Source organism: Arvicanthis niloticus, chromosome 7 (assembly GCF_011762505.2).
Source record: "Arvicanthis niloticus isolate mArvNil1 chromosome 7, mArvNil1.pat.X, whole genome shotgun sequence".
NCBI classification, from domain to species: domain Eukaryota; kingdom Metazoa; phylum Chordata; class Mammalia; order Rodentia; family Muridae; genus Arvicanthis; species Arvicanthis niloticus.
Window position 1 is genome coordinate 75,899,561 of NC_047664.1, and position 22,344 is coordinate 75,921,904.

A 22,344-nucleotide genomic window follows, 5' to 3' on the forward strand; every position below is an offset into this window, starting at 1 on the left:
AAGACAACCTGGAGACAACCTGGAGCAGAGGGCCAGGAAGCATGAGCTCAAGCTAGAAAAATCTACAGAAAACTTAACTGGGCACCGGGTCAGAGCAGCATCCAGGCCAGGTCTTTTTGTTGGTTACAGCTCTCTCATCTCCTGCTATTTTTCTTTATTTTTTTAAGTGACTGAATGAGGTTGTATCTAGAGTTACAATGAGTAAACGTCTTCTGATTTTCATCAGTTAGGATCAAGTGCGGCTGTAACAGAAAACTCCAGAATAAGGGTCTTAAGATGTTATTTGTGGCTGTCATATTTTAGGTATGGGTGGGTTTGGGGGCTTTGAGAGTCAGGGGCCCTTCTAATTTATAGTACCACAGAGGATTGTTCAAATTCTCAAGGTGGCGTCAGTCCGTGGCGCTTTGGAAACCTTAAGTCACATTTTTGTTTTGTTTTGTTTTGTTTTGCTTGTTTTTCGTGGGCAGGAAGAAGATCTGAGAAAAGTGTGTCATCTACTTTGATGGACACCCAATTTCACTCTCAACACATCCTGTTGGCTAGAACTCTTCTTCAGGACCAGATCTAACTGGAAGAGAGGCCTTGAAAGGAAGACACTAGGAAACACACAAAAACACCTGAACCTCCAGAAACTACTCGTGGGGAAGAGAAAAAGGAGAAGGTTACTAGAGAAAACTATGCAACCTTTGTCCCTGGAACCTGACATCTAGCTTTCTATCCCAGGAAGATATCCTTGTCTGTCTCTCCAGGGGGTGGGTGTGGCAGTCAGAAAGCCAGAACTCAGTAATATTAGGACAGAGATCTTGTAAAACCCTACTGTGGGCCAGCGGGTCCTCTGAAAATAAAAATGCACATACTTTGTCCATTTAAAAGTAGGTGTGAAGGGGAAGCCATCTTATTTTCCAGTCATGGAATAGCTAAAGTGTTCCTATTTCATGGAATAGTCAGTTACTCACAGTTAAGTCTGGCTGGGACTTATCACGCTATTATCTGGGTAGGCAGTAGAGACTCTGGCCATATTCAAGTGATCCCATTGTCTGGATATTAAATATTCAGGAGATAAAGATTTTTGGTTCTTCCTCAGTGTCTTAGAAAAAGAAGTACCCCTCCCTAAGACTGTCCAAAATTCTACCTTAGATTTTCCTGTAATGTTACTTTGGTTCCTAAACTTTCTTAAATATACCTGTGTCAAAGTGACTTTGTCGGGGCTGGGGACTAGAGAGGTGGCTTAGAGGTTAGGAGTTCAAGTCCCAGCTCCCACACGGTGGATCATAACCGTCTGTAATTCCAGTTCCAGGGGATCCAATGCTTTCTTCTGGCCTCTGTCTGCGCAAGGCATGTACATGGTGCATATACATACATGTACATAGTGCATATGCATGCATGCAGCAGGCAAAACTTCCATACACATAAAAATAAATAAAATCTTTAAAAAAAAAAAACTGACTTCATCATGTTCCTTCTCATATTTGCTCCTGGCTGACTCCTTTCCCCCAACTGAGTGAAAGGCACCAGGTGTCTTGAGCTAAGGCTGCCCCTCTCCCACAGCTCACACCCAACCCTTGAGTGCTAGGCACGTGACTCCCTCTACCGAAGGCTCTCACTGCCAGAGGCATTTCCTCTTTGCTGGCTTGTAGTGGTAGCCTCCCTCACCCTCAACTCTGCTTCAGCAGTCCCTCCCCCTCCCACTTGACATCTGTCAATCTCCCCATCAATCTGTCTATAGAATAAGGCCAGCATTCATTTATGTTTTATCCAGCCATCATCTGTCTGTCTGTCTGTCTGTCTGTCTGTCTGTCATCTATCTCTATCTAGATAGAGTCTCCTGTAGCCCAGGCTGGCCTCAAACTTGTTGTGTAGTAGAGGCTTGCCTCAAACCCATGATGGTCCTTAGTCTCCAGAGGGCTGTTTTGCAGATGTGAATCACTGTGTCCAGCCTAGAAGCCTTCTAAGATCTGGGGTCCTTGTTCATTCCCAGATGGACGGTTGTGATTTCCAGCCATTCCATGCCTCTTCTGCTGAGCCCCCTCGGGATTCCTGTGTGTGGATTGCCATTTCGTTCAGGAGTTCAAAGCATGCTCCTTTCCACAGGGAAGTTTGCCTACCATCGTTTCGGTGTTCAGCGGCTGGGGATGGGGTGTGAGACTAGCTCTCGAAGGCCTCTTGTGTTCCATTAATCTTGGGAAGGCAGAGCTGAAGCCTTACCACTTGGCACAGAGCTGGAGGCATCTTCTGGCTTAGTAAGACTCCATTTCGAAGCGTTATAGGGGTTATAGGACATACATTTGAGTGTATTTACTTTGGAATATTTATTTTGGAATTTTTTTCCGTCGATCCAAAGAGCCAGTTCGACTGGTTCTTCATTTCACAGGCTTTGTCTGCCCAAAACTCGAACAAACAAACAAACAGACAGACAAACAAACAACAGAACACCTCACAAGACCCTGCTGCTCTCCTGGGACTTGGAGAGGACAAGGCTCTCTCTTCAGAGGCGGCTGACCGAAGCAGAGCCAGCTCTCCTCCGAAGCCACAGCTGTGTGCCTGAAAGTTGGACGGCGGAGGCCCCTAATAAAGAGCAGACCTCCCAATCGCCTCCCCTCCCCCACCTCTCACATGGCGTTTCAAATTAAAAGTTAACTAAAAACCGAAGGCCTGAGGAGATGGAGGGTGTGGTAGGGCAGTGGGATCTCTAGAAGGAGGAGGCTGGTCTCTCTGCTGAAGAAGAGGGAATCGGAAGACCAGATTCCCCGCGGTCGGGTCCAGCCACCGCTATTCAGAGAGCCCTAGTCGTCTGGGATGCACCACAGAGACAAGCTCTTCAATTAGGGCCATCACCGGCCGTTGTATTAGGAACCCTAGAGAGAATGCCTGGGGCCATGGACTCAAGGAATTGCTCTCCACTAGCCCCTGGAAATCCCGGGAGGCCCTGCACATTTGGAGTGAGCTAGCCACCGCCTACTGAGGAGGTAGGCGACACATCTTGGAGAGAGTGTAACTAGTTATACCAGCCCTCTGGATTCTGCAGAACGCCCTTTCCCCTTCTTGCAAGAGTGGGCTACCCCTCGGTTCGGACTGCTTCAGGGTTGGGGTGGAGCCCTGCTCAGTCTCCCCGCAGGGACTCCGACATCTGGTTGCCGCATCTCCAGCCTGCTCCAAGCTCCCCAGGCCTGGGAGGAATCTCCTCCCGACGCAATCAGGAGTTAAAGGGGCAGTCAAAGGCTTTTTCTTTTGCTACAGACCAAATGCCCCTTTATTTTCAAACAAGAAACCAGACTCCCGCCCCCTGCAACTCGTCCTGCCCGTCGACTTTATTTGAAAGAAATTAACAAGTTTGTTTGAATGTGAATTTTCACAGGTGATGGCTTTGATGGTTGTAACTGATCTTCAACAGAAGGACTTGAATTCTCCAAGGAAGGCAGTACTAGTGGGCAGTGCAGGCGAGCAGTGGGAAAGGCCAAGCGTTGGAGCCCGACGTTCTGATTCTAGAATGCAAGGCAGAATTTATTTCCTGTTAGTGACCATTTTGATGTGTTTGTCAAAAGTTCACGGGGACCCTCTCTTAAAGGTTAAATCATCCATAGCAGTCAGCGTCTCTTTATAGTCTCTTTATACCCTAGCTCTGGTCGCCCGCAGGTCATGGGGCATAAGGCCAGGGTAGAACTGCTGCCTTTTCCATTCGATTCCCCAAAGTTCCTGGCCTCGCACAAGTTGGGCCTCGTCCGGTCTCAATTGCTCAGCAAACCCCACTTTTAACTCCAGGGGAAAAGACCCAAAGGGTTGACAACCACAGTCTGAGTGCAAGTTGGGTTCTTGACACAGTAACCCAAGCAGAAAGCCATTTCGTTAGGATCACCAAGTGACCAAGTGACCTGGTCCCCCTCCCTCCCCCGACATCAGGGACAGAAGTTCAGGAAGGGGAGAAAAGACCTTGGCTAGGAGTGGCACTTGCCTTCTTCGGCTCAGAGACCACCCAGAGACCACCCAGAGCTCGGGGTGTCGAGGGAGCAATCTGGAAGGATTTTAGAACAACAGGGTGAGAGCTGGGCTGGCACCCTCCCACTGACACCCTGGGCTGAGCGTCAGCTACAGACCGGACCCTTCCAACAGCTCGAGAGTGGAGGGCGGAAAATGCGATTCAAACCCGCCTATGAGCAGTGGGAGGGCGGGGGCAGGACCTGGTTTCAGAAACCAACCGCCTGAACTCACAGGCCTGCTGCCCAGAGATTGCTCCAGACCACTGCGTTTATTTTGCTTTTGCTGGGAAGGCAGATGCTTCGCTGGGTCCCGACTTAGCGAGATCTTCGCCCTACCATTTGCTTGCCTGCTCCACCCCCTACTGGGGCACTCTTCCCGGGAGTCAGCTCTCCGGGCCTTTAAACCTTAGGGAATGTGACACATGGAACCCTTTAGCAAATGTTTGTTAATGATCATAACAAAGGCATCATTTAAATTAGGCAGGTAATTACTACCAGAAGAGCAACTGGGTGCTCCATACTCATCCGTTTCTCCGCTTTAAACTCCAGAGGAGTCACTGCCCCAGGATACCCGGGCCAGCCCGCTTTTCGGACTCCTTTAAAACTGTTCCGAAATGAACTGTGAAGTCACCATTTGTGGAGGGAGAACTCAGGGGCCCGACTTGAGAGAGACCCTGGTAGTGGGACAGAGCTGGCAGTGTGTCGGTTGCAAAGCAGGCCCTCTGCAGGATCCTAGCCTCAGCCTTACCCTGTTTGGGTACTTGCTACAAAAACCTAAATCTTGACTTGCTTTTAACAACAGCTGAAAGCACTCCCCCCAACCCCCGGCTCTGTGTGTGTGTGTGTGTGTGTGTGTGTGTGTGTGTGTGTGTGTGTGTGTGTGTGTGTGTATGTGAGTGTAAGCGCGCTCGCAGGAGCAGTTAGCATCCTGTTCATTATCTACAAACATTACGGTATCCTGCTAGCATTCCGAACAAGGGGCTGTTCATACATTTCGCCTTCAATGATTTCCTGAAGGAACATGTGGAAGTAATAGCGAGCAGGGCAGTCACCCGAGCTGAAGATACACCAGAGGCGGGCGTGTAGAAGGGCGGAGGAGAATTGGGGCTCTCAGCCCAGCCCCAGGCATCCTCTTCCCGAGCCTGATGCCCTCACGGTCCTGTCCGGTTTAGGCAGAGCACTCGGCATTTCGGGGGAAACCTCCGTGACTGACCCCTGCCTCAGGTCCACTACCGTGGTGAAATAAACTATGGTTATTCGACATTTTGTTATCCACCTGGCCACCCTGTCCGTTTTTGACTTGGGTGTGTGAGATTGAGGTAGTGGTGGTGGGGGATGGGGGGAGATAGAGGACTACTTTCATCTCCCCCACCAAAAGCATTCAAAAATAAAGCTCAAGTCGAAGTTCCTCCCTTCCCCCACCCGCTCCGGGAAGTCCCGCTTCGCCCAGGTTTGGTTCCTGGAGTGTCAGCGCCCCCTTTCCCTCGCCAGAAGGATCGCCGTGTCCCAACTGTCTCTTCGCTGGGTGTCTTGGGTTCCCTGGTTTGTGGCTCAAACATCCTGAAAGCTTTCCTAAGGTACGTCGTGTGCAGCCCACTCGGAAGGTGGAATTTAGGAGGGTCAAAATCCTTCTGCCATCAAGATGCAGAGGGCTGGCGTATTGTAGTCACACCTAGCCTGGGCTTTTTCATATGAAGATAGAAGAAGGGAGGACCAGATAACCCTGAAAACAAAGGCAGGACCAGATAAGTGGCTCCAAAGGGATAAAGGTCGTCCTTCCGGAGACCATCCCAAAGGTTCGCTGAGCAACCGTTATTTGCACACCACCTCACAATCCAGCCTTTCAAAAACTCATCATCTTCCTATTAGACTCCACAGTTTCCTAATCCCATTAAAGGATCAGCAACTACACGGCACTTTCCCTTAAGACTTAAGTTCAAAACGACGCAGGCGTCTTAGCCGTTCTCCCCAGGGCCATATTTCTAGGGAGGCCCGGGCTGCCGATAGAAGGAATAATTTGAATCCTAGATTTATATTCATTTTAGAAATAAGCAGCAATTTTAAGTGTATTTTTTTTCGAAGAGCATACAAAACAATAGCACGCCCCTCCCCCAAATTGGGAAGTCAACCCATTTTGGAAATGATGGCTGTTTGTAGTTTCATGAAACCTCTTTCCCGGCAGAACGTCAACACCTCCCCATTCAGCCACCCCCACCCCATCTGGTTTGCTCCCCCCCTCCGTTGTTGTTGAAGTCTGGGGGTTGGGACTGGCCCCCCTGATTGCATAAGAGCAAAAAGCAAAGGAGAGGTCTGAGCCTGAGCGATCCAGAGAGCAAGGAGTCCGAGGGAAACTTTTATTTTGAAGAGACCGAGGGGGGGGGGGACTTCATTTCCTGACAGCTATTTACTTTGAGCAAATGATTAGTTTTAGGAGGATGGACTATAACATTGAATCAATTACAAAATGCGGGTTTTGAGCCCATTACTGTTGGAGCTTGAGGGAGAGAAACAAACAGAGGAGCTGCGGGAGAGGACTGGAGGCTTGGGGCTTACATTTTACTCCGGGTATCGGATTTTTCTTGCAAATTGACATAGGAGGAGAAGGTAAGGGAGAGGAAAAAGTGACTTTTGTTTCTAAAGAAGGTCCCTGATCATGACTTGGGGCTGGAAGAAGCTAAGCAACTTCAAATTTGGGGCAACGAGAAAAACAAAAACAAAACAGCTGAATTCGGTTGTGTGTCCAGAAAGTAACTTATTCTGAATAAACTTCACTGGGATGGGGGTAGTAACCATTAGAGAGTCAAAGATTAAAAAAAAAAAAAAGACTTATTTTTAAAAGCAATGTTTTTCTACACAATCCTATAGCGTCCCAAAGAAATTGTTAGGCTTACATTTTTGAGTTTTTTTCTCTAGGGTGGGGGTGGCATTCGTGCTTACTGGGACTAACACCAAGTAACATTGGGGGTGGGAGCAGCGGTGTTTGGCCTCTTGGCAGTGGGTCACGGAAGAGGAGGACAGGTTTTTAATGAGTATTTTCATTCGTCGCCCGCGGTTTGGCGGGACTGCGCTGTAGCGGGTGGTGTGGAGCGAAGCTTGGGGAGGGGGTGCACCAGGAGAAGTTGGGGGGGGTGAAGGGGCGCCGAGTGGGGCGCGGGAAAGGGCTAGGAAAAAGGGAGGTGTGAAGGGCTCGGCTGGAGGAGGCCGGACCTCGGATGCCGGCCGGGCACACTCGGCGCCAGTCGATCCCTCGTAATTACTGGACGGCGCTGCTGCTGGAAACATCTGGGGCCAGAGCTGAGCGCTGCGGTGGCGGCTGCTGCACCAAGAGAGGGGCGCGCGGGCGAGGGGCGCAGGCTCCGAGGGTTCCGGAGAGTTCGAAGTGAATTACTTGGGTGCTAGATGCCGCGGGCTGAATCCGCCGTGCGCTCGGATAGTGCGCCTCTCACCCAGGCGACGCGGGCGGCGGCGGCGCGGACGAGCGATCTGGAATAATGACAAACACATTTGGCCCCGAGTGAAGAAGTCGTCCTGGCCTCGCATTCCAGCAACTGGGATTTGAGGAATTTCGAACTGCACTCCGAGGGGCCCTCATTGTGCTCCGTAGTCCCCACCCCCACTCTGCTCGCCTGCGTCTCCAGTGGAGTCTTTTCTGCAGGGCCAGGGGGCCTGGCTGTTGCTTAGGTCCTGGCGGCAGGCAGCAAAGAGGCAAGATCCCTGGCTTCTTGTGAAGAAGTCAGGACAACTCTGAAAGGACAGAAGTGGGTACAGGTAAGCAGAAATGTAAGAGGCTAGCCATCCTCTCTCCTTCAGCCTCCGGAACTCTGGGTGCCTCTCTGCCGTGGGATGATGGGTGCGTGGCACTGGTCGCCTGAACGCAACCTCTCCAGTGTTCCCCGCTTTTGCTCCCGACGCTGTGTATCCTGCAAGGCTCAGGAGCGGTCTTCAAGCAGCCCTCCCTCCTTCACCGTTATCCCCTTTGAAATCAGTTTATACATGTGAGATTAACTTCCAGCAGGGCCGGGAAAGCGGGCGGCCGTCCGGGGTCGGCGATTCTTTCTGTTTGGAAGGGATGTGGGGCAGTCTGCAGAGTAAGGCAGTAATAGCTCGGCCCCGGTCTGCAGCAGGACCAAGCCAGAGCCTCGCAGCCAGGTGTGCAGGAGTTGCCAGTGACTTGGCGAGCGGCCTTGGCGAGAAAGGAAGTGCTGGCCTGTTTGTCTGCTTTGGGGCTCTTGCAGGACCCGCGCCTAGGAGCTCTCAGCTTTGCTAAGACCTCTAGATTTAAGGAAAACGCCTGGAAGACCTTGGTCACTCAGTCCACCCCCGGAGGGTGTGCGTGGGGGGAACCCAAGCTGGGGAGGGGGCGTGGGTGGCACTTTTTAAGTCTGGGCTGCCCAGCGTTGGACAGAGCTGCCCAGAAAAGCCCCAGGCTGGGCGGTGTGGGAAATGGTTGTTTTGGCTTCGTGGCGGAATTGCTCAATGTTTTTGGACTGAATTGCTTCTCCTGAATGGTTTCGGATCAGTCTTAGGCAGCCTTGAGGAGCCGGAGGAGGCCTCTAGTGTCAACCCTCACTGTGGTCCGCAGCTACACAGCCCCAGATTTAACACCCAGAGTCATAGAAGAGGCGCGGGGCCGAGGGCGCTCCTCGGGGTGCGCACCTCCTCTGCCATCGCACTGGCGTTTACATAACCTCTCTTGTGCTCGGATTTTCCCGGACCAAGGCTTTCCATCTTCTCCTCCATCTCAGCCTTGTTCTTTTCAAACTCCTCTTGATGAGGACTCCTTCGATTTCCCCATCAGGAGTGTGTGTGTGTGTGTGTGTGTGTGTGTGTGTGTGTGTGTGTGTGTCTATGACACAACAGTTAATTTGTCGCCGTGGTCGGTTCCTGCTTTGGAACTCTTGCAAAGGTCCTGTTTTTGGGTTGACTCTAGCCCAGCTGGGTTTACAAAGCTCGCAGAGAGAGGGAACGAACACAGCCTAACTCCACTGGTTATTACCACGACTCCCATCTTTTGCTTTAGTCTGCAGACCCCCAGGGATTAGACTCAGAACCTGGCCTCCCAGTTCTGGTCCCAGGGGCTTCAACTTTCTTCCTGGGCGCGGGCTGGGGAGAGATGCATGGGGAGGGGCTTCAGGCTGAGCTTCCAGCTGCAAACGCGTCAGGCGCCGAGGCGGGCGGGCGGGATTTCTGCCTCCTGGGGACAGGACCCAGGCTGCGCGGGACCTGGGGACGCAGTGACTATCCTTCTGCCTGCCGACCTGGAAGGGTGGGACCCCCTCTGGCCTTCAGTGAGTAGCATCCAGGTTAAAGGTTGCTGTCTGGAGAGCTGGATAGGTGACTCAAAGGTGAGAGGCTTAGCGACAGTCTGGCCCCTGATTGCTGGGTTGGCTGGAGGCAATCGGCCTTGAGGAGGAGCAGTAGACAGGGTCTTGTAGGATAGCGTGGGATGCAGAGTCCAGGCAAGCATTTTCCTGACTGCATTCTGATTCCCGGCCTCATCGGTGCTTTTTTTTTTTTTTTCCTGAAGTAGTTCAATGTCTTTTTCTTTTGTTTTAAACTGAAGGGCGAACCAGGAATTCGAGCTGGGAAATTAGACGGTAGGAGGGGACAAAAGTAAACCACGGACCTGGGGAGTCTCTTCCGTCTACTTGAGTTTCCTTCCTCCTGGGAGGTAGAGAAGCTAGAGGCATGAAGGGGAGCAGGGGTACCCAGGGACAGGGCAATAAAGGGGCAAGGTGGGCACTCCAGACTAATCCACAGAGCTTGGTCCAGCCTTTGGCTCTGGCGGCTGCGGGCGGCGCTTCCTGGCCTGCAGGAGGCGCTGTTGCTCGCCTGTAACCCTAAACCTGGCCCCCTCCCTCCACCCAGCCCAGTCTCCTCTCAGGTCGCAGTTGAAAACAATGCAAAAGCTGAGCTTAGAGCCTGGGGCGCGGCGGCCTCGGCAGTCCTGAGCTGGGAGCGAAGGGGCTTGGGCTTGGGCTTGGGCTTGGGCTTGGTCTTGGTCTCTTCGGGTAGATCCGTGCCACCTGGTATCTGGTGGCGCTCTTGTGGCGCGGGGGTTGAGGGAGACAGGGAAAGTGTGTGTGTGTGTGGCGGGGGGGGGGGGGGTGCGTAGAGACAAGAGACACAGAGAGACACCGACAGACAGACAGACAGACAGACAGACACACACACACACACACACACACACACACACACACACACACACACGGGGCGGGGGAGGGAGACAGAGAAACATACCTAGAGACAGAGAGACAAACACACAGAGAGAAACACACCTAGAGACAGAGAGACAAACAAGAGAGAGACAGAGAGACAGACAGACACGAACAGTCACAGACACCCAGAGAGAAGGGGTGGTCCGGATCCGGAGCGTGCTGGCGCGGAACCTCCGGGAGAATCGGCCGCAGTGCGCGCAGAGCTGTAGGGGACCCGGAGCCTGAGCTGTGTGCGACGCCGGAGCCAGCGGGTAAGATCAGCGGGGTTGCCGCGCCCTCTAGTGGCTCCCGCAGCGCGACCCTTGTCCCTGCAGCCCTAGGCGGTCGAAAGGTCTCCCTGCCGGGACCCTGGTGCGCCAGAATTGGGGCTCACCTGGGTCGTCTTGCGTTTCCTTACAGGCATTGTGTTGGTGCAGAGGCGTTAGGTAGAGGAGGGCTGGCTGAGGGTTCGGGTTGGAGCTGGAGAGTTGGGGCATCTTAATTTAGCAGAAGGTAGGTGGAGGGGGTGGGATTCCTGATCCAGGGAGATCTTGGGGGACAGTCGCCGGGTTGTGCGCTACAGGTCGGTGCAAGCTCCCTCGACTTGTTGCCGTTTGTTTTACGACCCGGCGTTACCGAGCAATGGGAAGAGTCGTTTCAAAGCAGCCAGGCTGAAGAGACCCCGCGGGGGCGGGTTTACGAGCAAAGAGAACTGAGTGCCAGGGAATGGCGTCGTGGCTTCTCCTGCCAGGGTCCAGGTAGCCTTCATGCCTGGAGGGTGGGTGGAAAGTCAAGGGTGTTGTTTTCTCTAAATCCAAGTGACCAGTCCTGCAATGCCTTTGAGGCCTGGTCAGCAGCGCTGTCTTCTGGCTCTTAAGGCACGGCTGCATCTTGGTCCCTCTCTGGGCAGTGGTGATGATGAATGCTGATGGTGACGATAGGGCGGTATGTTGTTCCTCACCGAATTCTCTGGAGGTTCTCCCCCACCCCCCCATTTAGCATGTTAGACAGGAATTTTGTTATTTATGCTTTCACGCCTCGGAGTTCAAGTGCAAGTCATCACGAAACCTAAAAGTAAAATTTAACCTAAGATATTGTAAAAGTTGGGACATTTTAAGTCAGATTTGATTTCAATGGCGCCTGCAGCTCAGAGACTGCGGGACACTGGTTCTTGAACCAATACTGCCATCTGCTGCCTACTCTGAAGAACTGCATATGTCTCTGGGCGGGCTTGGCAAATTCCAAGCAAGTATTGGTAGGAGGGAAATTTCTCTCTCTCTCTCTCTCTCTCTCTCTCTCTCTCTCTCTCTCTCTCTCTCTCTCTCTCTCTCTCTCTCTCTCTCTCTCTCTCTCTTTCTCCTTCCCTTCCTCCCCCTCCCTCTCCCCCTACCCCCCTCTCTTCCTCTCTTCCTTCCCTCTCTCTCCATCCACCCTCTCAAATTTTTAAATTTTATTTCTTGTGTATGGGTGTTTTTTGCATATATGTCTATATGAGTCTTGTACATACCTGGTGTCGTCTAAGGCCAAAAGAGGGTTTCAGGTTCTTGAGTCTCAGCTACCTCGTGGGTGCTGGGACTTGAACCCAGAGAACACTCAGTGACCTTAGCCACTGTGTCTTCTTTTGCTTTGAGAAGCACAAAGATGATCTCATTAATTTTTCTTTCCTGTGAGCCTGCAACAATCACTGGAAGAAGCAGATTTTATTTTTCAGACATTTGTGTAGTTTCTAACTTTGTGCGTGTGCGTGTGCGTGTGCGTGTGTGTGTGTGTGTGTGTGTGTGTGTGGTCTAGAGATCAAATTCAGCTCCTCCTAGTATTCAGTAAGCACTGCATGGCTGAGCTATGTCAAGCCTTAGTTGCCACTCCTTTACACTTACATAATGGACAGTGTTTGTGTGAGCAGACCTGTGAGGACGGGTGCAGGTAAACCCTTCTGTAAACCCGGTGTGTGGGCTTTGTGACTTCAAGCCACTGGTCGATTTTTCTATTCATTTAGTGACAATCTGAAGGACTTGTTACTTTAGTTTTTCATAGTTACTTATCTGATGCAAAGAGACCAGAAAGGCCAAGAACCTTAAAATGCATTCGTGTAAAAGTGTCTCAGCCCCTGCCCCTTATTGGGACATCTAATCGTATGCTTTGGCACATCAAAACACCACAAACCCTGGTGGGGTGCAGGTCCTGAGAAATATAATTTGGGCTAGAAAACGCAGAAGTGGCCACCATTGCAGACCGGTATTTAAGCTGCCTGGGCTGAAGTTCTGAGACTGAGTAGAGAGAGAGGAAAAACAAAACATAAAACCGAGATGTGTTATTTTCATAGTTAGAATTAACTTAGGAGAGCTGAAATTAACCAAACCTTGGAAATCTGAGTCTTGAAGGGCCTCGGTGGCTTTGGTGGCTGAGAGTCTTCTGTGGTCTTTAATTGGGACAGGGTGGGGTGGATTGCATTGTCCAGTGGCTGAGCATGTATTCCGCCCTTACTGTCAGGGAAGCTGGCCCCAGAATCAGGGGGAATGGTAGCCAGTCTGGAAGAAGGCTTGCATCCTGTTTACTTTCCAGCTTGCCCTGTGGTCTCTGCTAAGAGACTCACCTTCAGGAATTTTCACTTTTGCAGTGGGGTGACTAGCTCTGATGGTACATCACTGTGCAGCAAGGGGGTCTTGAGTTCAAGACCAACCTGGGCTACATCGTGTATATGGAAGGATAGAAAGGGAGGCAAGAAAAAGGGGAGGGAAGGGAAGGGGCTGGGTGGAGACAGTGGCTGCAGTCGATTTGATTTCTGTGTTTTAGGATTGTACGTGTTGGTTAATGCTGCAGAGTCCTCACAGCGATAGAAGCTAAAGGTTTATACCCTCTTCCCCACTAGGCAGAAGGAGGAGTCTGGCACTCTCTAACATCTTAGAACTTTGCAGGAAGAGTCAAAGTGAGCACCAAGCACTTTGAAACTGTGTACATTAGTCCTTTTAGGACACAGAGAGGTGAGCAGGCAAGCCAGTGATGGTTGGTTTCAAGTTAGATAAGACCTAAGTTCAAAGGGATAGACAGGGTGTCAGAGCGGGAATAAGAATCTAGTCTGATGTGATGCGAATCGTGTGTTCTGAGAAGGAGTGAGAACCACAGGCTGGAGATGTCCCGTGGCACCTCAGAGTGAGCGGGACAGCAATCTCACATTCTAGATTGTTTCTCCAAGCTAGAATTTTTCCTTATTATTATTTAAAATTGTTTTTGAGCTGTGAACACGGAGGCAGGAGACTAATGTCCAACATGGAATCAACGTGGGAGCAAGAAAAAAATATTTACTTATTTATCTATTTGTGATAAAGTGAGAGATGGCTCAGAGGTTAAGGGCACTGACCGCTCTTCCAGAGGTCTCGAGTTCAATTCCCAGCACCATAAGGTGGTTTATGGCCATTTGTAATGAGATCTGATGCCCTCTTCTGGTGTGTTTGAAGACAGCTACAGTGTACTCATATACATAATATAAATTAATTTAAAAAAAATGTCTCTTAGAGCCCAGGCTAGCCTTTTGTCTCTACTTCACTATGGCTGACTAATAAGTGATTTAATTTAAAAACATACATTTATGTATTTATTATCTGTCTATGTGTCGCAGTACACAGGTGGAGGCTGGTGGGTCACTTGGGAGAGTTAGCTCTCTCTTCTCACCATTTAGATCATGGAGTTCTAACTCAGGTCATCAGGCTTGGTAGCCTCTCAACCCACCAGGCTGTCTCACCAGCTCCATTAATGACTTTTTAAAAAAAAAAAAAAGAAATCTGTTATTCCTCCTTGTAAAGTGTTTAGTCCCCATCACAGACTTACAATGCTACAAGCCTCAGATTTTGTGACCTCAGCTCCTTCTAGCTGCATGTCTGACCTGTGCATGTTCACGGCTCTATCTGCATGTCTGAGTTGTGGATGCTTACAGCTCTATCTGCATGTCTGACCTGTGGATGTTCCCAGCTGCAAGCAACTGGAATGGTTAATTAAGGAATGGTACCTGCAGAGTGGGAAAGCACCAGTAAAACCAAGACTCCCTTCTGGAGATCTTCAGTAGAGCAAGCACAGGGAGTGTCTTCCTCTCCCCTGGGGTTCTCTTTCTCACTGTGGGACAGACATGCTACAATTATTCATGGCCAGATTGTCTGGGTCTCGGATGAGTAAGGGCACGCACCTTCATAAATATGTCCAGCTTTGCTGGCCAGGCATCGGCTGCTATCAGAGTCTGGAGTTGGGAATCTTAAGCAAACACATGTGGGCATTCATGTTGTTATCGCTCTCTCGGAGGCCCTGTTTTGGTTGCCCACTTTGAACGCCAGTAAATCATCATCCCTGGCAGCAAGTCCACCGTATCTGGACACACAGAAGGAAATTTGTTGGATCCTGGCTGGGGCAGACCATTCTTCAGAGCCTGCTCTGTCCATGTCCTTTCTCTTGAGCTTAGTGGGGCTTGAAAGATCCATAGCTGTTGATCCCAGCTGGGGAGGTACAGCACGGGAATGTGATAAAACCCCAGCGGGCAAGCTGGCGCTGGGAGCCGCTTTATAGCTGGCCAAGTGGATTATCGGTGGGAGGTTGATGTTTGTGTGTACAAACACACGGGCTCTTACTGCTAATTGTGGTAAATCAGGCAACCAGCCTGGCTCTGGAGCCTCCTGTGGCTGTCACCACAGCAGTTTGGAAACCCTACATCCTCCAGGCACCTGCCAACATCCTCAGAGTCCATTAAGCCAGACAGCATCTTTCTAAGTGCATTTGGTTCACAACCCTGCAATTAGGTTTTCTAATTGTGGTGTGCAGACAAGGAGAGGGGTCAGGGGCAGGTTGTGTTAGGAAAGAGTGGGTGCAGAAAGGCTAACATTTCCAAGATCCCTAGGCACTGCTTGCCTGCTGGTCTACCAACATTGGTGAGCTCCAGGTTCAAAGACCTTGCTTTAAAAAAAAAATTAGTGTAGACAGATGAGGAAGACACCAGATGTCAATCACTGGCTTCCACATACACCTGTAACACACATGCACACATGCACATTTACACACACACACACACACACACACACACACACACACACATGAGTTCTAGATCTGGCCGTGGCTATGTGTTTTTGGATCATTTGCTAAATTTCTATGCCTCGCAGTAAGAAACTGTAAGGGATGGATGGAGACTCCCCGTATAGAGATTTCTAAGAAGGGGTCTTTTTATTCCCCAGAATTTGTTCTGCATAGACCTTGTCATTGAGTGATGTTTTCCATGCCCCCTAATTGATGAAATTTAAGTGTACATCTACCATGCTGGGTCTCTTCTCCTTTCTCTCTATTGTCCCTTTGTTCGTGTGCCTGTCCTGGGCTTTGCAAGCTTCTAGTAGCCTGGCCATATGTCCGGGTCCCACAGGAACACAGGCTGGAGCCCCATGCTCTTGCAAACCTCTGTCTCACAAAGCCTGCCTCGAAGCCAGGGCTACCTCAAAACCACTTTTTATTGTAAAATTGTTTGTCCTAGCCCAAGGAACTTTTCTGAAAGTTCAGACTGCTGACGAGCTGTGATATGAAGCAAGGACAGCCCACGTGAAGTGGAGACTTCTCCAGCTTAGATGCCGAGAAAGTCCATAACATTCATTCCTTCCCCCTTCCTCCTAGAGACAGGGTCTGCAGACCCTGGCATGACTTCCAGGCTCCACCATGCTCTTGGATACTTCCCTCTTAGCTGTCTGGCTGTGTTAGCTGTCAACCTTAAGCTGGGACATGCTTCTACTGATGGTACTATTAAGGATTCTCATTGCAGAAGAACCTGGCTCGTCAGTGGTTTCCATTTGGCTAATCTTGTTTATGTTTGTCTTTTGTCTTTTGCAGGCCTCAGGAGCTATGGGGACCTCCCACCAGGCCTTTCTGGTCCTCGGCTGTCTCTTCACAGGTATGTACCCTCACATGCATTCTTGTTCTCCTGCTCACTGTTCCAGGGAGCTAATGTCTACGATCCATGGGCCTCTCACCTGTACATAGGTCCAAAGGGGGTGAGAAGAAACCAACAGTTCTCTAGGGTGACCAGGAACCAAATGGCACCAACTCCATTTCAAAACAAATGCTTTCTGTCAGTGGTCTGAGGGTATGAATAATCTCGACATGTTGTCTGAACTTGCCCGCTACCTTCTTCTTCTCTCCGGCATGGGCTTGCAGAAAAGGAGGAGAAGGTTAATGTAAGCATGTTCAAATAGAATGAAGACTCGGGCATCCTTCATCAGGCTTAGTGACTCAAACCTGGAATCCCAGCCACTTAGGAGGATGTAGCAGGGAGGTCATGTAGGCAGGGCTACCTAGTGAGACCCTGTCTTTAAACAAAATGTGAAAAGCAGGCTGGGAAGATGCTCAGTGGTAGAGCCCTTGCCTGGCACTTGGTAGATTTTATCCACGTGTTTATATGTTGCGGACATTAAAGTTAGGCACCGAGGGAAACTAGAGACCATTTATTAATAATTTAAGCCAGAGCGTGTCTCCTTCTTCTCGTTAGACAAGGGAAGCTAGGCTGAAATGTGAAGCTTGGAGATTAGTTTCAAGCCCCTCCCCCTGCCTGCGTTTTATTTATTATTTGTGAATTTAAACCCATGCCTTCCTGCTTTGGCTTTTGGAAGTCATTAAGGAGAGATGGCGTGCCAGAGGGTGGCAGCAAGGGAAGACGCGTGATTCCTGAGTGAGCCCAGATCTGCTCTGTGCTTTGTTCGGCCCCTCTCCCACCCCTCTTCTCACATCTCCTGCCCATTTTTTTTTAAACCAAGGAAAACTTCTGCAGGGCATATGCATGATAAAGAAGCCATATGTGCTTGAGCCCAGACCGCACTGGGATATTTTATGGTCACACATAAGAGTGTGAAATATGGAATTGGAATCAGACATCCTTTATCCATTTGAGTGTTTGGAGGGGTGAATATGGGGTGTTTGGCGGGGCTGCCGAGGCCGTTAAAACACTTGTTACCCTCAGCAGATGCAGTGCTGTCATAATGGGGGGCCATTCATGGGCATCCAGAGCCATGGAGTTTCACGTAGAAATGGCCGTTGTTCATATAAGCCGCCATTGTGACTACTCTCAGTGCTCTAGAGAAGCCGTTCTTTCTGGTTCACCCCATTCAATGACTGTTCATTTCTTCAGGGCCGAGTCTCATCTTCTGCCAGCTCCTGTTACCCTCTATCTTCCCAAACGAGAATGAGAAGATTGTGCAGCTGAATTCATCTTTTTCTCTGAGATGCTCTGGGGAGAGTGAAGTGAGCTGGCAGCACCCCATGTCTGAAGAAGACGACCCCAACGTGGAAATCAGAAACGAGGGGAACAACAGTAACCTCTTTGTCACGGTGCTGGAAGTGGTCAACGCCTCGGCGGCCCACACCGGATGGTACACTTGCTACTACAACCACACACAGACCGAAGAGAGTGAGATCGAAGGCAGGCACATCTACATCTATGTACCAGGTGAGATGCAGGGCTCCTGGACCACGCCGCCTCCTGCCCTGCCTGCCTCTGAGTCACCATGTTGAGTTATTCATAAATGTTTATTGCAGAGGAACTGCAAGGTAGAAAAGTTTTTTCTTTCCTTCACCTCTCTCTCTGTCTGTCTCTGTCTCTCTGTCTGTCTCTGTCTCTCTGTCTCTTTGTCTCTGTCTCTCTGTCTCTGACTGTCTCTCTGTCTCTATCTTTGACTCTGTCTCTTTCTCTGTCTCTTTCTCTCTCTCTCTCTGTCTCTGACTGTCTCTCTGTCTCTATCTTTGACTCTGTCTCTTTCTCTCTCTGTCTCTTTCTCTCTCTCTCTCTGTCTCTCTGTGTCTGTCTGTCTGTCTCTGTCTTTCTCTATCTGTCTCTGTCTCTCACTGGAACTCTCACTGAGGCTGGAGCTAGGTCGGCAGCCTGCAAACCCAAGCTATCGTCCTGCCTCTGCCTTCCATAGAGCTAAGGATATAGATTTTCTTTTTCTTTTTACATAAGGCTTTAGGATTTGAACTCTGGTACTCATGCTTTTAAAGCAAGTACTCTTATTCACTGGGCCATCTCCTTAGCTCTATGTCTGCCTGTCTGCCTGTCTGTCTTTGGGTCTCGAGACTCTCGTTGTCTTAGAACTTGCCATGTAGCCTAGGCTGCCTTCCAGTTCAAAGCAATCCCATGGCTTCAGCCTTCTGAGTGCTAGGATTAAAGGCATGGAGACACTTAGCTTGCTGGTTTTGGTTTTGCTTTTTGCTTTTGTTTTTAAGATAAGGTCTCCTTATGTAGACCAGACCTTACCATTCTCTGACCTCACCTCCCGACTCACAGAATTATGCGAATTTGTTACCAAATGCGTTTTGTTTGTTTGTTTGGAAATAAACAGGGAACTTCCTTTATTATATGAGTTTGGCAAACAGCACAAAAATCCAGCAACATTTTAAAATGTAAAAAAGTCGTCAAACAGTACTGAGTATAGTTTTAAAACATTAGAAATAATGAGTGCATGGTTAGGATTCTGCAAGCTAGAGAGAAAGTACTTGGCTTTTGAACATGTACCATGAAACACACGTTAAAACACAACAACATAATTTATCTTTACAAAAATCAGAGCCAGGCAATAGAAAAGCACGTGAATGGTGAAGGTACCAGCCCGCGTGTGCTCACTATGTGTGTCTTACACATGGAAATACTTTGTTGTTGCTTTTGAGATGAGAGCTTGGTATGTTGCCCAGGCTATCCTCAAACTGCTTGACCCAACTAGTCCTCCTGCCTCATCCTCTCAAGCAGTGGAGACTACCCATGTTATAACCGGCAAAATACACAAATTAAATACAGGTCATTTGCACCTTCAAATCTAGAAAACCTCATGGGAGGCTTGGAGAGATGGTTCCGGTTTTGGGAGCATTTGCAGCTCTTGCAGAAGACCAAGGTTTGGGGGCTGGAGAGATGGCTCAACGGTTAAGAGCACTTGCTGCTCTTCCAAAGGTCATGAGTTCAATTCCCAGTAACCACATGGTGGCTCACAACCATTTGTAATGGGGTCTGATGCCTTCTTCTGGTGTTTCAAGGACAGTGTGCTTATATACATTAAATAAATAAATAAATCTTAAAAAAAAAAAAAGAAGACCCAGGTTTGGTTCCTAGGACTCACAGAGATGCATCCCTCTGTTATCAGCGTTACCGGAGATTAGCGCCCTCTTCTGGCCTCTACCTGCACTGCATGCATGTAATGTACCAACATACATCCAGCCAGAACACTCACCAACACACAAAACAAACAAGCAAACAAATACATGTTATTTGAAAAAGAAAGACTTGTATCTGGGATCTAACTCAGTGGCGGAGTGCCTCCCCAGCACGCAGAAGGATGTAGATTCTACCCAGAGAAACGTTTATTGTCAATGTCAGGGCTTTATTAATTTTGAAAAGTCTTTATTGTGGCGTGTCTTTTATCAAATGTAGTCATTCTATTTGGTTCAGTCAGTGTGAACAAGCACTTATCAGGCCCCATGCCTTGTGTAGGAAGCAGGGTTAACAGGCAGCAGGCCTTGCTTTGGATCCTTACAGTTCAATAGGCTAGGTTCCAAATAGCCACTCTGTTTCAGCTTTCGTATAAATGTGCATTTACTCTTGGAGAGTGAGAAGGAATTCTTTTGGCCTTTGTCATTAACATTTAGGGGAATTTCCATGTTAATGATATGATCCCGTGTCTGCTGAGAGGCAGATGTCAAGATGGAAGTGTTGCATGCAAGGGGCAAGACCTAGGAAAGGGGAAGGGTCCTGCATGGTCGGTCCTGATGGACTCCACTAGATGGATCGGTACTACACTGCCTTCTTACTCATGGGCTTCAGGTACCCCCAGTCACTGACAGGAAGCATTGCTGGGGAGTGTGACTTTAGTTCTAAGGGCTACAGGACTAGGCTTTAGACCCTTAAGCCCTCTGTGGTCGGAGGGATGTGCTTTCTCCGGGATTCAGGCTTAGCTGAAATCTTGAGCTGTGTTTGGTCTGCCACCCACCTTGTCCCGCTCTGAGTCTTTGCCAGTCTGTAGCTGTTGGTATCTGTGGGTAGCATTGTCTCCTGACACGAATAGCTGTACAAAGAAGGACCCTTGGTGTTACCTACACATCATATAGGTGGTATTGGGCAGTAAGGGGAGATTAGTATTGGAAAGGAAAGCCCAACGGAAGCATGGGGACATCAGTTTACCTATCTGAACCTGAAACGGATGCATACCTGTCTGAACACTTTGTGAACAGGGTTCAAGTGTTTAGAACTCTGAACACAAATTAGGACGATGGGAATTTATGTTGTTGGGGAACAGAAAGGGCTTTGTCATTTACACCCTGCTTTTACTGCATGGACACAGGTGGTGGTGGGGACCTGAACTCTGGTCCTCACATTCATATGGTGACCATTTTACTTCTCTCCAGCTCTGAAATGTCTTTTCTAACACTAGCGCATTCTATTGTGAAAAGGCCAGATATTTAGAATGTCACTTTAATACTACATTAATGATGATGACGGTGATGATGATAACACGTAGATTTTCTTTAGTGAGATTTCCTAATCCTGGAGGGCTTTCTCCATGCTGTGAACAGATGGACTATGGGCTTGTTAAAAATGGCTCTTGACGTTTCAGTCTGCCTAAACTATCTGGATTTTTTTCTTTCAGTTCTCATTTCCATTACAACCACAACCCAACACTATGCTGTGTTGTTCTCCTATGGGACCTTCTCCTGGGCTGGGTCCTTCTGCAGCTGATGCTGCAGACTCTTAACCCTTCTTACCACAGCAACTCAGCTAGAGACACTTTGCAGAGAAAGGCTTTCCACTGTGGAATTATCCATGCTGGGCATCAAGCCTGGGGTCTTTGGATGGCCAAGTGCATGCTCGGCCTCTGCTCTTTGCAACCCACCCGCGCCCGTCAATCTGAGCTTTTCTTTCTTTCTTTCTTTCTTTCTTTCTTTCTTTCTTTCTTTCTTTCTTTCTTTCTTTCTTTCTTGAGAGATATTTGTGCTACTTGTCCATGATACTAGCTATAGGCAGTAGGCGTTTCTAAGAGCAGTTCATGAGACGAGAAGTATAGTCGGACAAAGTCACAGATCCCCATGGTCTAGCTCTAGGAAAGTAGGACCAAGGGGATTGATCATGAGTCAGGGTCAGTGAGAGCACTCTGGGCCATTAACATATTCTAGTCCAGACTGGGAAACACAGCCAGACCTCATTTTAAACAAAACCAAACACAACGAGCGTGCAAAATAATAAACAAACAAACAAAAAATAAAAGAGACAAGGACTATAACTGTTCTCTTAATTTTCAGAATTTTGACTGGGCATCCTGACTGGGCATCCTGACTGGGCATCCTGACTGGCATTTCTAATTACTGCCAGCATTTAGTTGTTGGTTTTTTTAATATTATTTATTTATTTTTATTTAGACGAGTACACTGTAGCTAGCTGTCTTCAGACACCTCATAAAAGGGCATCAGGTCTCAATACAGATGGTTGTGAGCCACCATGTGGTTGCTGGGAATTGAACTCAGGACCTTTGGAAGAGCAGTCAGTGCTCTTAACCGCTGAGCCATCTCTCCAACCCCCATTAGTTGTTGTTGTTGTTGATGTTGTTGTTTGATTTTTAAAGTTACTTTCTGCTTGTCAAAATAATGAATGTTGGTGACTCTTGGATATAAGTGCAAAGGTAACATTCATACCTAGCAAGAATAATGCCAGGCTGGGGGTGTAATGCAGGGCAGAGAGCTTGTCTAGCATGTGTGACCCTATGAGATGTATCCCTAGTGCCACCAGCGCGATGATGACGCCACCAATAGAACACTTTTTTCCCTGCATATGTGTGTAAAAATGAAATAAAACCCTAATAGATTCTTTTCTCTCTCTCTCTCTCTTTAAATCACAGACCCAGATATGGCCTTTGTGCCTCTCGGGATGACAGATTCTTTAGTCATCGTGGAAGAGGACGATTCTGCCATCATACCTTGTCGCACCACAGATCCGGAGACTCAAGTAACCTTGCACAATAACGGGAGGCTGGTGCTTGCCTCCTATGACAGCAGACAGGGCTTCAATGGGACCTTCAGTGTGGGGCCTTACGTCTGTGAGGCCACCGTCAAAGGGAGGACGTTCAAGACCGGCGAGTTTAACGTTTATGCCTTGAAAGGTACTTTCGCCTCTTTAAATGAGAGCAACA

General features: G+C 49.1%; 1 protein-coding gene across 4 annotated transcripts in view; it reads left to right on the top strand.

Moving 5' to 3' along the window:
- Positions 1–6,397: 6,397 nt before the first annotated feature.
- Positions 6,398–22,344, top strand: part of Pdgfra (platelet derived growth factor receptor alpha) — a 46,955-nt gene continuing 31,008 nt past the window's right edge. The window contains exons 1-4 of one of the 4 annotated variants that reach the window (XM_034508997.2): positions 6,398–6,578; positions 16,022–16,082; positions 17,313–17,630; positions 22,054–22,314. In XM_034508997.2, the coding sequence (XP_034364888.1) occupies positions 16,034–16,082; positions 17,313–17,630; positions 22,054–22,314 (628 nt within the window). In that variant the 5' untranslated portion in view covers positions 6,398–6,578; positions 16,022–16,033. Of the gene's footprint in view, positions 6,579–7,620; positions 7,743–9,208; positions 9,320–10,300; positions 10,444–16,021; positions 16,083–17,312; positions 17,631–22,053; positions 22,315–22,344 lie in introns of those variants that run through there. The other 3 variants (XM_034508999.2, XM_034509000.2, XM_034508998.2) reach the window with 3 other exon arrangements.